At 41.5% G+C, this 16,209-nt stretch overlaps 1 protein-coding gene across 3 annotated transcripts in view; it reads right to left on the bottom strand.

Annotated features, from left to right (window-relative positions):
• Positions 1–16,209, bottom strand: part of patj (PATJ crumbs cell polarity complex component) — a 98,977-nt gene that overhangs the window by 61,838 nt on the left and 20,930 nt on the right. For all 3 annotated transcript variants that reach the window (XM_058637814.1, XM_058637815.1, XM_058637816.1), the window contains 9 exons: positions 15,582–15,707; positions 14,953–15,014; positions 14,052–14,108; positions 13,421–13,555; positions 12,659–12,871; positions 12,060–12,143; positions 11,213–11,404; positions 1,936–2,145; positions 1,290–1,343 (listed from right to left, as the gene is read on the bottom strand). In XM_058637814.1, the coding sequence (XP_058493797.1) occupies positions 1,290–1,343; positions 1,936–2,145; positions 11,213–11,404; positions 12,060–12,143; positions 12,659–12,871; positions 13,421–13,555; positions 14,052–14,108; positions 14,953–15,014; positions 15,582–15,707 (1,133 nt within the window). The remainder of the gene's footprint in view (positions 1–1,289; positions 1,344–1,935; positions 2,146–11,212; positions 11,405–12,059; positions 12,144–12,658; positions 12,872–13,420; positions 13,556–14,051; positions 14,109–14,952; positions 15,015–15,581; positions 15,708–16,209) is intronic.

Below are 16,209 nucleotides of genomic sequence, written 5' to 3' on the forward strand. Positions count from 1 at the left end.
GGTCACGCCTCTGAAATGATGATGTTCTCAAACGTCTTGTTTTTGTCCACAAACCAAAATGTTCAGTTTGAATGATTTCTTTGTTTTATGGAGCAAAGAAACCAGAAAATATTCACATTTAAGGAGCTAAAACATCAGAAAAAGGAACACTCACACTGATGAATCAATCATCAAAATAGTTGACGATTCATTTAGTAATCGTCTAATAATCACTGAGGCCCTAATAAACACAGGACTTAAATAAATACTGCTTTATTGAAGTCCTCCATCCGTCGCTACTTGTCTCTACACATGTTAAAGACATCCAGAGGTGACGATAAACAAAAGCAGTCCTTCAGTAAAGCGTTGATATAACTGTGAGATGTTCGGGGAGTTTCTCCCACATCAGCACAGCCCATAAATATTATAAACACCACATGTTGTATTTGTCTTCCATCACTTTCTTTTCCTGAACCTGTTGGGGGTTTTCCACTGAGATGAATCCGGTCTGAAGTGTGTTCACTTACTCTTCATTCCTGTCACACGCTCTACATATTTATTTACTTCTCCATTTATTCTTCTCTACAGAAGAAAACGCTCTGGCAGCGCCGCTCATCTCAGATCTACAGCACTAAACTAAGCCCCAGTGAAATGAGTAAAGAGAGGAGAGATTTAAGAGAGAGAGAGAGAGAGAGAGAGAGCGAGCGAAGGAGGAAGGAGAGGGAGGAGACGAAACAAGAGAGTAAGTGTTGTTGTTTTTAAGGACGAGAGAATCTTAGGTTTGATATAAATGTCTTCAAATGTGTTTTATTTACACATCTCAAACTCACAGTATTTCCCTGCCGCAGTGACTCCAAAACTACAAGTATTTAGAGGCATAAACACAATGATCGATGACGTGTGATGGTTGGTGAGATCCAGCCTCCGTCTCACTGAAAACCACCAGCGGGAACTCAAGGAAAAACCTTTACAGCCTTTTCAAGTAGAAACTGAATTTTTCCACCATTTCTTAAAAAGCGTTCACAAAACCAAAGTCCAGAGAGAAAATCTGAGTCAGCAAAGGTTTGTCTAATGGTTAGATGAAGGTGTAGATTTTGCACCAGGGGGCGCTGTTGACCTAGTATTAAAGTGTGTACATGTTTTTGCATCTTCGTGGGGACCAAAATAAAATACAAACCTATTATTTTGTCTGGTTTGGACTTAGTTTTAGGGTTAGGATTTGAATTAGGTTTAAATTAGGGTAAAGATTAGGATTAGGTACTTGTTGTGCTGGTTGAGGTCAGGGTAAGGGGCTCAGATATGTGTGTTACCTGTGGTACAGGCAGCTGAGTGCTGTCCTCTCTGCTCCTCTCTGGAGTCTCCACCTGAACGAGTTGACAGAACAGATCACAGTAAAATCAACATCAGCAAGAACAAGATCTTTTGGGGCGTCAATCTACGAGGTCACGAGGGTCAGAGCCCTAAACTTCAAACTCCAGGATGTGCAACAACAGAGTCAGGGTCCTAAAACAAGCGTGTTATGACCTAACACTAGTTGATATGCAGTAGACCAACAGCTAGAAGGTCTACATGATCACTAAAAGATCTGGACCTACAGCTAGTCTGGGCATTTGGACAATCCAATGCATGAAAGCCAGTGACAGTAATGCAGGGTTCACTGCATGTTGAGCTAACAGAAGCAGCTAATGAGATGCATACACAGACCCTGGTAAATGTAGAGGAAAAGCTTTCAAGATGCATTCAAGGAACCTTGTAAATTTCACCACTTCTGTAAACACACATTAAATCCACAAACCAAATGCTTGCTGCCACCGCAGCACCTTGTGGTAATAGCTGCAAAGTGTTCTGTATGTTTTTAATATTTTACGAAAAGTGAGACTTTTCCTGATCAAGCGAATAATTGAATATTTGTGAAAATATAAAACATAAACCTAAATCTTGGAGCTCTAGACTCACCACCAAAGGCTTCCTGATTCCCAGGCGGACTGTGCCAGGTGGGGCGGATTTCAGGACCTCCACGGCCTGGGCCAAGGTCAGCAGGTCCAGTCGGCTCTGGTTGACTGACACCAGCTGGTCTCCAGGAAGCAGACTACCGTGACGCTCCGCTGATCCTCCGGGAACCAGAGAACGAATCACCATGACGCAGCGGCCAGCATCTAAAGGGTCCTGGAGAAAAAGACACAGGAAGTTAAAGGTCTGAAGCACAGACCGTGTATAATAAAATGGACGTGGTCTTACTGGTCCATTCTGAGGACAACCAGGATTTAAGTCTATGTGGAAATGATCTACTTTCCTGAGGAGTTGATGGTCCAAATGACTAGTTTCAGCTCTTCTTCAAGAGAACATGATGTCAGTTTTGTAAATGACACTTTAGAGGAAAATAAACATGTGCACGGACACCACAGAATCTCTGGTTACAAAATGTCAACATGACACCGTTTCTACAGGCTTCAAGAGATCAGATCACAGCCGGTCTGCACTTGGTCTGATGCCAAATCTTGTAGATATTTAATGTAAATGCTTGTGAATATTTAAGTCATCTAAAGGGTGGTCCATCCATAGGTTAAGAGGGGTTTGTTAAAGTCAGTCATCTTTGTTTAATGAGAAATCTTGAGACTCAAAGGCAGAGTCACATCGACATTTTAGTAAAAGAGAGTAGGAAATACATATTTAAAGAATTGCAGGGACAACAATATGACCGATATTGATCCTAATTATTACAAGTTAATGAAACGGATTACTATGTATTTACAGTAAAATCTCTGTGTACATGTCTTTGAAGTTTATCAATACTAGTGAAAAGCTTTAGGAAGCAGGTATCGATGTCCTTACAGTGTACAAATCTTTATGTACTTTTAAATCAACAGCTTGCTTGGTTTTAAACAGCATTTTGTATTTACCTGAAACTAAACACCGACATCGAACGTAGCAACAGAGACCAAAGCATTACAATGTTTCCCTGTCATTCAGCACATTCAGAGTTCAGATTCAATCTACACTGAAGACCAGTTCACCTTTAACTGCTGATATGGTTGAGTCTCAACAGACGAGAAAGAGAGAGAGAGACGTGTTACTCTCAAGAGTGAGAGGGAGGCAGAGCAGCAGAGAGACAGGCAGGGGGAGCCAGAGACCAGAGATATTTCATTTACACACATACACACACACATACACTGCCGACGACGACACATGCACACACATTCAGAGGTGAGGCCAAATAGAACAAAAAGCTTCGCTTCATTTTCATTCAGTTCAGCAGGAACTAGACGTCACAACGTCAAAGTTCAGGGAATGAAAGAGATGGAAAAATCTAATCTCATCTGTTAATCCCATAACTGTCCAACAGTTTAATTCAAATGTAGCAGATGACTCAGTACAAAGTCAGCCGCACACCAGTGTGTGCGGCTTTGATGTTGTTAATTTAAAGAATTAGAGTCCTAAAGATATAAACTTACACAATTACTACTACTGAGGAACGGATCGACATAATATACCAGATTTACTTTATGGAAAGGCAGACAGACATTTTCTCTCAGAGAGCAAAAAAGAAACGTCTGACGAGTAAATTAAATCAGAAAGATTGGATTTAAAATGAATCTTCACTGTCTTCTCTTTCCTTGTGTTTCCTTTCATTCCATATGATATGTGGGTGTATGTTTTAATATAAGAATGACTCAACAAATGGAAAATCCAGGCAAAAGCAACATGGATAAGACTCAGAATCCCAACATCTTCTGACCCAGTAGAAAAAAGGTTAACTGATGGACAAATGTCCGATGATAATGCCAAACTATGCTTTTCCTACCATTACATTACCATTGAAACACACCAACAATATACCAAACTCCCGCAAACACAAAAATCAGGTACATATGGGACAGGAACTGCATTAGCGACTTTAAAAGTCGACTGGTATCAGTGAAAACACAAACTCGACACGTGTTCAGCAGCAGGACGTCGACGTGAACGTCTGCAGAAGATCACATTTAAATGTAAGACATGAAACAAACGCAGCGTGACAGAATGTTAACCAGCTGTTACACGGGCAGCTCTTAAATACACTCTCATCACACAGTCAAGTGTCAGCGTGTGAATCATCCAAGTCTTAGTTAAAAATGATGAGTTCAGGATTTCTGAAGTGTGGCTGTGTGTGAGGCAGTAAAACCTGAATCAGTGCTGACTGTGCAGAGTACAACCTGTGCAGAAAGACCAGACTGAGACACAGAGAACACACTGAGACACAGAGAACACAGAGGACACACTGAGACACAGAGAACACAGAGGACACACTGAGACACAGAGAACACACTGAGAACACACTGAGACACAGAGAACACACTGAGAGACAGAGGACACACTGAGACACAGAGGACACACTGAGACACAGAGAACACGCTGAGAACACACTGAGACACAGAGAACACAGAGGACACGCTGAGAACACACTGAGACACAGAGAACACAGAGGACATGCTGAGAACACACTGAGACACAGAGAACACGCTGAGAACACACTGAGACACAGAGAACACACTGAGAGACAGAGGACACACTGAGACACAGAGGACACACTGAGACACAGAGAACACGCTGAGAACACACTGAGACACAGAGAACACAGAGGACACGCTGAGAACACACTGAGACACAGAGAACACAGAGGACATGCTGAGAACACACTGAGACACAGAGAACACAGAGGACATGCTGAGAACACACTGAGACACAGAGAACACACTGAGAACACACTGAGAACACCGACACCGAGAACACCAACACCGAGAACACCGACACAGAGAACACACTGAGAACACCAACACTGAGAACACACTGAGAACACCGACACAGAGAACACACTGAGAACACCAACACTGAGAACACACTGAGAACACCGACACTGAGAACACACCGGGAACACGACACTGAGAACACACCGAGAACACGACACTGAGAACACTGAACGAACGAAAGAACGAACAAACAAAAGAAAGAATGAATGAAAGAAAGAAAAACAAAAGGATAAACAAACAAATGAACAAGACTGAACTAAAATCAAAAAGAACAAATGAACAAATGAAAGAATGAACGAATGAAAGAACAAAAGAAAGAAAGAACAAAAGAAATAACGAATGAAAGAACAAATGAAAGAATGAACGAACGAACAAAAGAAAGAACAAATGAACGAACAAATGAACAAGTAATAAAGAATGAAAAAGAAAGAATGAAGGAATAAATAAAAGACTAAAGAAAGAACAAACTAAATAAACAGAATGAAATGAAAAGAAGGAATAGGGAATGATGAAGATGGACAGACTAAATAAATGAAGAATAATGATATTTTGTGTTGAAATGTTAAACTTTGCTCTTGACGGAGCTGAAACTCTACCTCAGTGAGGGAAACATGTTTGTTGACCTGCTCTCAATGAACTTGGCATCAAACAGAAAACTTCCTGTTGTCAGTGTCCTGCTGTGTTCTTCCACACTTCACTTCCTCGCTGCCCTCGTCTACACGCTCCGTCTGTTTAACCAGAGGAACCGGCACCATGGGTCCAGGTCTGCCAGAATCCAAACCCCCTCAGAGACTCACGCGTACAAACCCTCTCCTGGTTAAAGAAGATGTGCAACTGTGTGAATTCCCCAGCGCTGAACCCAGGGCATCGCCCGCGCTGCAGTACGCGCTGCCTTGCCAAGTTTCGGGCTGCAAGAACAAAGACGCGCTGTATTTTTAGACGGAGCAACATGGCTACAGGTGGAGAGGAGTCACAACTCCACACTCCTCTACTCCTACAAGATCCTCCGGAAAGAGAGAGAGGAGGCCTCTGCTGTCAAGAAGTGGAGGAGCCAGTGAACGAAAGAAAGAAAAAAGAAAACAGGAGAAAAAAAAATTTAAAATGCACTTTGCCAAAAGTACAGAAACAACGATGAGTACATTTTCTTTTTTGGATGTGTAGGTTACAGAGTTGGACTTTTTAAGACCTTCATGGTGGAAACTGGAGCTAAAGTATTTTTAGGAGCTTTGAGAGTGAACTTTAGAGTTTAGATGCTCAAAATCTTCCCAATAGGAACTCTTTTTTTATATTTGTTTATTATGAATTTACACCTTAGGGCCAAAAAATACATCTGTAAACATCATTTTGGTCCAAACTAGTTTTCTGACATTAGGAATGAATGGAAAACAGCGAACACATACAGTACAGTCGAGGTCTCTGGAGTTTACTTTCTATGCATAATTTTGCTATTAAACCTGAATAAAAACCTAAAAACACGAGTAAAAAAAAGTTTGAATGCTTGAGGGACGTCGAGAGGCCAACATGTAAATAAAGGGTAAATGTGAATAAGTGTTTTACGTCAACAAGTTGCCCCAACATTGGCTTAACTACAGCAGATGGAAACATAGAGAAACGCTCACTTTCACCTTGAGGAAGCTCATTTGTATCCTGATGATTTTTGTATTTTGTAAAGCACTTTAAAACAACAATAGTGCTGCACAGAATAATAATTAAAAGAAGCTCACGTGAGGTGATTAGATCCATGTAAAACGACTAAAATAAATGAAAAAGACATAAAAACATGGTTAAAAGTAGCGGCTGAACAATAAAGCACAATAAAAACTGATCAAATTTAAAAAAAGTAAAGCAAAACTTTAAATTGAATGGAAAGAGGTGACTTTTAAAAACAGAAAGGGAAGAGGCAATGGCAGATCATTCCACTGTTTCATAATGAATCCTAAAATGTATGAGCAGCCAGTGGAGTGAACCAACGTGTGAAAGACTCGTGAGGGATCCTGCTCATTGGAGCATTAAAACATCCTTAAAATTCAACCTCAACTTTAGCCTCTTTTCCAGGAACTTTCCTCATTTCCCGGGATTTTGAAAAACCTTGGTGCATTTCCACTAAAATTACACAGGATGAAACTTTCCTTAACCACAAACTTTCACTTTAGGAACTTCAGGAACTCTAGAGGGGCGGGGCTGTGTGCTGAAGAAAACTGAACACGGTTTAAGCCGGAGCGACTGTAACCCCACCTTTAAACAAGACCTTTAACAGAAGACGAAGAAAGAAAGAACTTATTCATTTCAAGAACGGACGACAAAAGAGGAGGAGGAGTTTCAGTGGCACGGAACGGCCGAGTGTCGTTTTCCAGAACTTTGAGATGCAATGGAACTGCAAACCACACAGATTACCAGGAATTTATTTTGTCCAGGTAAATAAGTTCCTGGCAATAAAAGTTTCTGGAAATGTTGGTATAAAAACACCGACTGTCTTTACCAAGAAAATAACCAGCACACATGCTGGTGACCCAGGTGACTACCTCCCAATCAGACCAGCCGCAACCTTAAGTAGAAAGTAGTAAAGATGCTTTTTGCCACAAATTTAGCTTCACCTGTGTGAGTAAGAGGAGGATGAGAGAATAAATGATCTTATTGGGAATGAATCTGCCTCCTGTGACATTGCTGGACGTATTTACTCCACTGTATTTGAGAACCACTTCACAATCAACAATTACAAACTGTGTGTACAAAAAAGTGTAATTCTGTGTGGATGGTTTTGTTCCTTCTCTACTTCTAACGTTAAAATGAGCCCGAAAAACTCCAGTGTGTCTGTGGAAGACAAAGACACTGCTGCTGCTGCTGCTGCTGCTGCTCCTGCTGCTCCTGCTGCTGCTGCTGCTGCTTCTGCTGCGTCTTTTTGCTGAGATATTCATGAAGAGATTAACTATGATGGATGTGATAGAGTCTGATCAATTCCCCAACATAATTGATGACATTAACAATGACTGCAGGTCATTTACATGAGTCAGTGCCAGGGTCCTGGTGTTGGACCCACTCTCACACTCAACTGTGGAACTTTATCAAGTGAAAAAAGTTCTACTGTACAAGAGGGGCCAAAGTCGTCTCCATTTGCTGAGGAGACTGAGGTCCTTTGGCGTGTGCAGGGCACTACTGAGGACCTTTTATGACTCTGTGGTGGCATCTGCTATCTTTTATGCGGTGGTCTGCTGGGGCTGTGGAAGCTCAGAGAGGGACAGGAAGAGACTTAACAAACTGGTCAGAAGAGCTGGCTCAGTCCTGGACTGTTCTCTGGACTCCATCGAGGAGGTGGGTGAGAGAAGGATGCTATCCAAACTAACATCTATCATGGACAACATCTCTCACCCCCTTCACGTCACTGTGGGAGCCTTAAGCAGCGCCATCAGCCACAGACTGCTGCACCCAAGGTGCAAAAAGGAACGCTACCGCAGGTCGTTCATTCCAACCGCAGTCAGACTGTACAATAATAAACTGTGTTAACTGCTGTGTTTAACTACCTTTAACTATTTATCCCCGCGCAATAGTCAAATTCTGTGCAATAATTCGCAGCATAAGTCACTTTTGTACATATAATCCATATTTTCTTTACAGTATTTAGTTCCTCTACAGATCTAAATACATAGTGTTGATGTAAATTGCATATTGCTCATTTTATTTTATTTTATCTTATTTTAATATTTGTTTCTTTAGGAAATCTTAGCCATTCTGTTCTGTTCTGTCCTTTGTAACATGTATGCTACTGCACAAGTGAATTTCATCAATAAAGTACAATCTAATCTAATCTAATCTACTGGAAGACAAAAGTGATGGAGTTTGGACCCAATGTCTCCTGTGAGTCCTCTGTAACATGTTCAGCCTACAGTCACAAATCTGTGATTTTAAAACTGGATCTGACAAAGGTAAAGAATGTCCTTTATTACGCCTGGCTGGATTCATTTTGGAGTCACGCATCAGTCACATGTCAATCAGACTACAGTCAGACTTCAGTCACTCGTCAGTCAGACTTCATTCACGCGTCATTTAGACTTCAGTCACTCGTCAGCCAGACTACAGTCAGACTTCAGTCACTCGTCAGTCAGACTTCAGTCACTCGTCAGTCAGACTTCAGTCAGACTACAGTCAGACTTCAGTCAGACTACAGTCAGACTTCAGTCACTCGTCAGTCAGACTTCAGTCACTCGTCAGTCAGACTTCAGTCACACGTCAGTCAGACTTCAGTCACACGTCAGTCAGACTTCAGTCAGACTACAGTCAGACTTCAGTCACTCGTCAGTCAGACTTCAGTCACTCGTCAGTCAGACTTCAGTCAGACTACAGTCAGACTTCAGTCAGACTACAGTCAGACTTCAGTCACTCGTCAGTCAGACTTCAGTCACTCGTCAGTCAGACTTCAGTCACACGTCAGTCAGACTTCAGTCAGACTACAGTCAGACTTCAGTCACGCTAAGTCACATGTCAGTCAGACTTCAGTCAGACTTCAGTCAAACTACAGTCAGACTACAGTCAGACTTCAGTCACACGTAAGTCAGACTTCAGTCACGCGTCAGACTATCATTATTTTAAAATGATTTTATTTGTTTTTAAATACTTTAATGCTGCTTCATCCTTACAATCGGATCAGCTGCTCCAACAGATACCAAAATCTAAACAGAAGCTCAAAGAGGACAGAGCTTTTTCCTTCACTGTCCAATTTTAAAACTTATCTTAAAACCCATTTTTACTCTTTGGCCATCGACCCTGTATGAAGCGTTGATTATACCTGTTTTTACCTTGTTTATTTGTTTTTATATTTTCTACAGTATTTTATTATTTTATTGTCCATTTTGTTAGGTCTTTCATGCATTATGTTTCTATATTATATTGATCTCTGATGTATAGCACTTGTTATTAAAGGGCTTTATAAATAAAGTTGGATTGTATACTCGGGAAGAAACAGTGAATTAATCAATGTGTCTGTTTTTAGAAAAATAAGCCCAGTGGCATTTTTCAGGTTTGAAAGTGTGTCAGGTTTAGTGGAGACTATCAGGCCCAGTCCAGACACACGGACCAGAGCGGCTCTTCTCTTATTGCCTCCGAACATCTTTCACTCAAAGTCTGACAGCAGCAGCAGAGTCAGTAACAGGAAACGCTTTGGCACAGACGCTGCACCGACATGCCCTTGGGTGAGAGATATAGTGGGAAAAGAGAAAGAGAGAGAGAGGAGGGCAGAGGAGATTAGTGTGAGGGGGGGGGGGGGTTGGGGGGGCGTGTAGTTGCTTCATTTCATTTTGTGGAAAAGTGTTACAGGCTGGTTTCACACTGATGTGAACCTTGTGCACGTATTCAAGAAAAAGAAGGAACACATTTGTGTTTTATATAATAAATCATTCTCATGCTCCGCCGTCACAGTGAAGCAGGTAGGATGTTTTAATCCACACATGTTAAGGTGAAGACATGTTGAATGGTTAGGTGAAGTATAGTAGTAGTTGTATTTAAGGTTAGAAATGTATCAAAGTCAGTGTCATGTCCTCTGAAGTCATGGAAACCAGGCCCTCTGTGTGTGTGTGCGTGTGTGTGTGCGTGTGTGCGTGCGTGCATGTCCAGCTGGCCTCTGAACAGAAGCTTCATTGTCCAAATCTGAGGCTGAAGCCAAGACCAACCAGCCATGACACCACACACACGCGCGCGCGCACACACACACACGTGATGTCATCATTCTGCCTCTGCGATGAATGAGGTAAAGTAGTGAGAGGGACACGGACGCCAGTGTCTGCTCTCTGATTGGCTGCTGAGTGTGTGTGGGCGTGACCGCAGGGTAACTTTGACCCGTTTAGTTTAAATGTTGTCACTTTTACCTCATTATAAAATGCGGTGCCTGGTTTTTAAATATAAACAAATGTCTGTTTCATTCAAAACTGACGTTTCTTATCATTATTTGTAGCCTGTGTGACCTCGGCCGAGTCTGTCGGCAGTTTGGAAACCACTCACAAACCCCTGGCGCTACAGGGATTAACAAGATGACGACAGAGAATCGGCTTTTGTGTACATCCAACATGGCGGCCATTGGCTGTTGCTTCCAGTTTAAGGTGTTTGAATATCTTTAAATGAATAACGGGTCATTATAAATTCATTTCTTGGTATTTCTATATCATCCATATTAGCTGATTAGAATTTTATGCATCAGGCTGATGGAGTTTTGAGTCTTGTACGAGGATAATTTAGGGACTAATATAATTATTATAGGAAGAAAGAAGGAAGAAAGGACACAGACGGAGGAGGAGGAGGTTGGATTGATGTCACCACTCATTTCTCCACTATTTAGTTGAGAATGGGGAAAAAAAAGCTCAGCAATATGAAAACATGACTGAGAAGTGTGATTATGAGTGGCAGCCATTTTGCAGTCCTATGTCTGGGTTTGTGAGGATGCTCCACAAACACCACATCACCTGGTAGTCGAGGATGCTGAAGCCCAGGCCTTTGTCTCTCTCCTTCTGCAGCTCCAACATCTGAACCTCTGGAGACCACAGAGCCAGCTCCCCCTCGTCCTCATCCTCCTCTTCATTGTCCACCTCCTGGTGCTGCTGAATCTTCTCCTCATTCAGCTCCTCCTCTTCCTCCTCCACCGGAGAAACCTGCTCCTGATCCACAGGAATCACAAGCAGCTGTTAGATGTTAGACTGATTTAAAATTCTTAAACACCACCAGGAGCAGCTTCATTCAAAACTAAACAGAATACAGAGTTTGCTGACAGTGTTTCTTTCTTGTTTAGGGGCTTTTATTTTTAGCTGAATCATCCTCAAATGTCTCATTGCGCAAAACAATTGAGTCAAAATGGGAAGATACTTAGATAGATATGTGATTTAAATTAAGTTTTTCTTTGAGGCTCAGCTGAGATTTCATACTTAAACATAAAAACAGACTAAAAACCAACAACATGTAACAACTGAATCATAGAAATGTGACTTAAAGCAGGATTACAGGTTATTTTTGACACTTCTGATCAAAATGCTGCCACTAATGCATGAAACAGAGCATAACCTTATATAAACATGTAGTTTTCTTTCTGAAAAGTACTTAAAACACATTTATATACAACCTAACAGTACCTACACACTTTCTCCAGTATTTTCTATACAAATAATGTTTTAAATAATAATTTCTGAAAACTACAATGGCAAATATTGGACCAATTACTGGATCTACTTGTTGTGTTTATCCAGTAATTAATTTGTGTACATGTACATGGTGTGTGTGTGTGTGTGTGTGTGTGTGTCATCAGGTGAGACAGGTTACCTGACTGAGTGTCTGCTGCTGTTCACCGTGGTCGTCTCTGGCGACCGTCTGTCCGCCGAGCATCGACGACAGCTTCAGCTCGATCTGAGAAACACAAAACATTAACTCATTCATTCATGGAGTAGATTGGTTTTTGAGCTCCATGTTTGAATCCGTCTTTGAGCGAACGTCACGACTCGTCTCCGTCTCAAAGCATGAATAACAAACCGTTGGACCGTGTATCCTGTCAAGCCGGGTTAGGGTTAGTCTACGTCTACCATTTTAGATTTTGTCCATATTTGAGTGCTTTTCACTCCTTTAATCCACTTCAAACATGGTGCACAACATCTTAAAAAACACTTTCCATCAGGGACCAAGGCCTGTAGGTGGTGTTAAAGTTCAAAAACACAACACTGGAGAAATAGATTCATGAAATTTGGTACGTAAATATATCGTCCCAGGACCGACACTCTTGACCAACAGGCTGTTCAGCCTAAAACCAGCCACTGAATACAAAGTGTATCAAATCTGAACATTACATTTAACAAGTCTACTGTTTTATTCATGTACAAATAGAAAACCTGTTATATTTCATACGTATTGTTCCCTCACACTCTCACCTCTTCTACACTGGGCTGCGATCGTCCTGCTGCTCTGAATCCTGGCTGCAGGACCGGTTCAGGTTCAGACTCGGACTCCGATTCAGATTCTCGCCCTGGTTCCATGTCAGAGGTCGGGTGTCGGCAGCAGACCATTGTGAACGGAGGAGGCACCTCTTTGAGGAACGCCACCACCTCTCGACGAGACTTCCCGTAGAGCTGGACATCGTTGACCTGCAAACAAGCGCAGAGCAAACCAATGAGAATATGAGTCGCCTGACGTTTTGCCTGATTTAAGTGTTGTCTAGTACATACTGTACATCTATAGAGGTGAGCAGCGTCGTTACCATGGCTGTGTGACCTCAGCTACTGCAGAAGTAACTGAGTGATTAGTCGACTACCAGCTGCAGCCTTGAACAGGAGTGTGAACAGGAAAGATCATCTGCTTTAAGAAAACTAACGGCAGTGAGGTTTTAACGTGAAGGAGTGAAGACGAGGCAAAAGCACGAACATGAACCACACACAGCATCTCTACAGTCCTGAACAGTCAGAAACTCTGGAGTTTTTGCACATCTTGGATATTTATTTATATATATTTTTTTACTTTTGACAAAGCTTACCCAGCTGCCCCTGCTTCCAGTTTTTGTGCTGACCTACACTGAAACTCTCACAGCCTCAAACACTGGAGGATTTCCAAGATCTGCAGAAAACATCTGTACAAACTGGTCTGACACTCAGTGGGAAGCAGAAGTGAGTTCTGCTCAGTTTCCGTGCGTTTCTTACCTCCAGGAGCTCGTCCTCTGGCCTCAACAGTCCATGTTTGTCCACAGGACCTCCAGGAGCCACGGAGGAGATGTAATGGTGACCATCGAACGAGTCCAGCTCCACGCCGAGACGCAGGGTGTGCACGGGCAGCAGCTGAATGCAGAACAGAACGATCCATCAAACTTTATTTATAAAGCACAACACACATCTGGCTGATATTATGCCTTAAAAACAGAACGATAAATCAGAACAGGAGGTAAAAAATTAAATAAAGGTGTAAATAGTAACAGATAAAATGAAACAGATGAGTAAATCAGTAAATAAAAAGTAAGTCAATAATATATAAAAGAAGCACTTTAAGCAGCAAAGGACAAATGAACTAGGAGATGATTAGGGTTGCAAACATTCAAAAACTGCAACCTTTAAGATGAGAAAACAATAGTTGCAGACAAATAGAACTATTTATTGCTCCATCATCCACAGATCAGGCGGAAAACAATAAGATTAAATCCTAGAATCTGATAACAACTCCTCTTCAATTAGCTTTAAAGAGAAAGTAGTTTTGTATTTAAATTAAACCGAGTGTAACAGATATTTAGTTGCCTCTCATTGATCTGATTGAGCTAAAAGAAGAGAAAAAGCTTCTCACCTTGGAGGATTTCTGCAGCTCTGCATCGTCTTCAATAACAGGATCCAGGTTCACTACCTGGAAAACACAGCAAGATTCATCTAATATAATATAATGTTATATAAAGACTAAGATCCCTGGGATGTCTTTATCTTTATCCAAAGTGATTTCAAAGACTTAGCTTTTGAACACATTATAGATAATTATTGCTGAAAATATTATGGAGGGAAAGTTAAACGGTTAACCCTGAGAACAGAGAGCGTTTAGGCTGCTTTTTTAATATAGAAATATGCAAAATAGAATGTCTCAACCTAAAGACAATCTGATTAAAAAGTTGTTTTTCATCTTTACCAACTATATAAACACACCTGAGCAAAATTTGAGAAATGTGGAAATACGTCACATTTCAAAGATTGCTTGATTTGTTTTTCTAAACAAAAATAAAATAAAAACTTTTCATTTTGTGAATTCTACACAATTATTTACCGATATAAAATGAATCATAACTTTGACTCCACAAAAAAAACTGCATTTTTGTAAAACCTGAAGATGTGACCTTTGAACACAGGCGAGGATGAAGTGCATACACACGAGTGGCGAAATGAAGACATGACTCAGTGAGAGGGTTTGTTATCAGGCAACGCTTGATGAAGAGCTGACCAGAGGTGGCGCTAGCACTGGTACAGATACTGTTACTAACACTATTGATACTGTACTGAGCGTTGGAGCGGGGAAAACATCTAAAACATGTCTGTTAGTGGGTCACCCAGGACCAGGACCAGGACCAGGACTGAGAAAAAACACGTTTTACTGCCTAAATTCATCATCACAATGTATAGACCTGACCAGTGATGGACAGTGTGTGTGTGTGTGTGTGTGTGTGTCTGTGTGTGTCTGTGTGTGTGTGTGTGTGTGTCCTCACCAGGACTTGGTACTTTGGTCCCAGAGCCTGAGCCCATTTAGCCCTCAGTTCTGCTTCTGTAGCTGTGAACAGACAAAGAGACAGAGAGAGACAGTCAGAGAGAGACAGACAGAGAGATAGACAGAAAAGACAGACAGAGAGAGACAAAAGACAAATCTCAGCAATCGACGTGGATGCAGCATTCCGGTCGTGGTCAGCAGTAGTTCAACAACCTCGAGTCTATAATCGCACAAACACTGCTCCTCCCATTTGTTTCACACCTTGAAAGTAGTGTCTAATTTGTGTGTAAAGTATCACATTGAGCGATGTCATCGACTATTATTGTAAACAATGCCCAAGATACGTTTGCGTCCATGATTTGTTTCCAATTCTCAACCAGAACATCACTTCCAGTTGTGACCTTTGCCCTGATTGATATCAAGACTGGTGTCATTTCTTGTGTTTTCTTGACGAGACGCACCAGTGGAGCTCCTCCAGGTGAAAGACTGTGACCCCGCGACATGACGGACTTGAATGACTGGCTACATAAACCTGCTTAAATGACACCTGCTCCTCCTCACGGCACACAGAATGAGCCGAGGTTCACAGCAATTAATGCGCGTCAGGATCATATGAAGACGTGCGCTCACCTCTGGTTAGCTGTGCTGCAGCAGGGTATCCTGGTCCCAGCTTCATCACCGAGGAGTCAAACCCTGACGAGCGAGACTTCACCTCCAGTGATCTACGCAGGGACACGTGAGAGGGCTCCCTCTCCACTGACACACACACACACACACACACACACACAAACAAACACACACACACACACACACACACAGGAATGGACATAAATAAAATACAATATCAGCCACAACAATAAAACTAGATCTACACCTACTGATTATCTTTTGATCATTTTCTCAATGTTGTAATGATCTTGATAACCTGAATACGACGATGTTCTCAAATGTCTCGCCTTATCCACAAACCAAAATTAATCAAATATCTGATTTTTCAAATTGATTTTTATTTGAAGATATCGATTCACAATATCCTTTATTTAAAATGTGTCATTTCCTGTTTCCAGTGAGCAAATCGGGAAATCAGCAGCAGTTCCCAGCCCAATTATTTGTTATATGGAGCAAAGTTACCCTAAATTATTCACATTTAAGAAACTGAAAACTAAGAAAGCTTATTTTAGTTATTAAAAGAAGGACTCAAACTGATCAAATCTAGCAAATGAATGAATTGATTAATTATGGATTAATGGCTGCAGTC

This window comes from Solea solea, chromosome 9, assembly GCF_958295425.1.
Source record: "Solea solea chromosome 9, fSolSol10.1, whole genome shotgun sequence".
NCBI lineage: Eukaryota > Metazoa > Chordata > Actinopteri > Pleuronectiformes > Soleidae > Solea > Solea solea.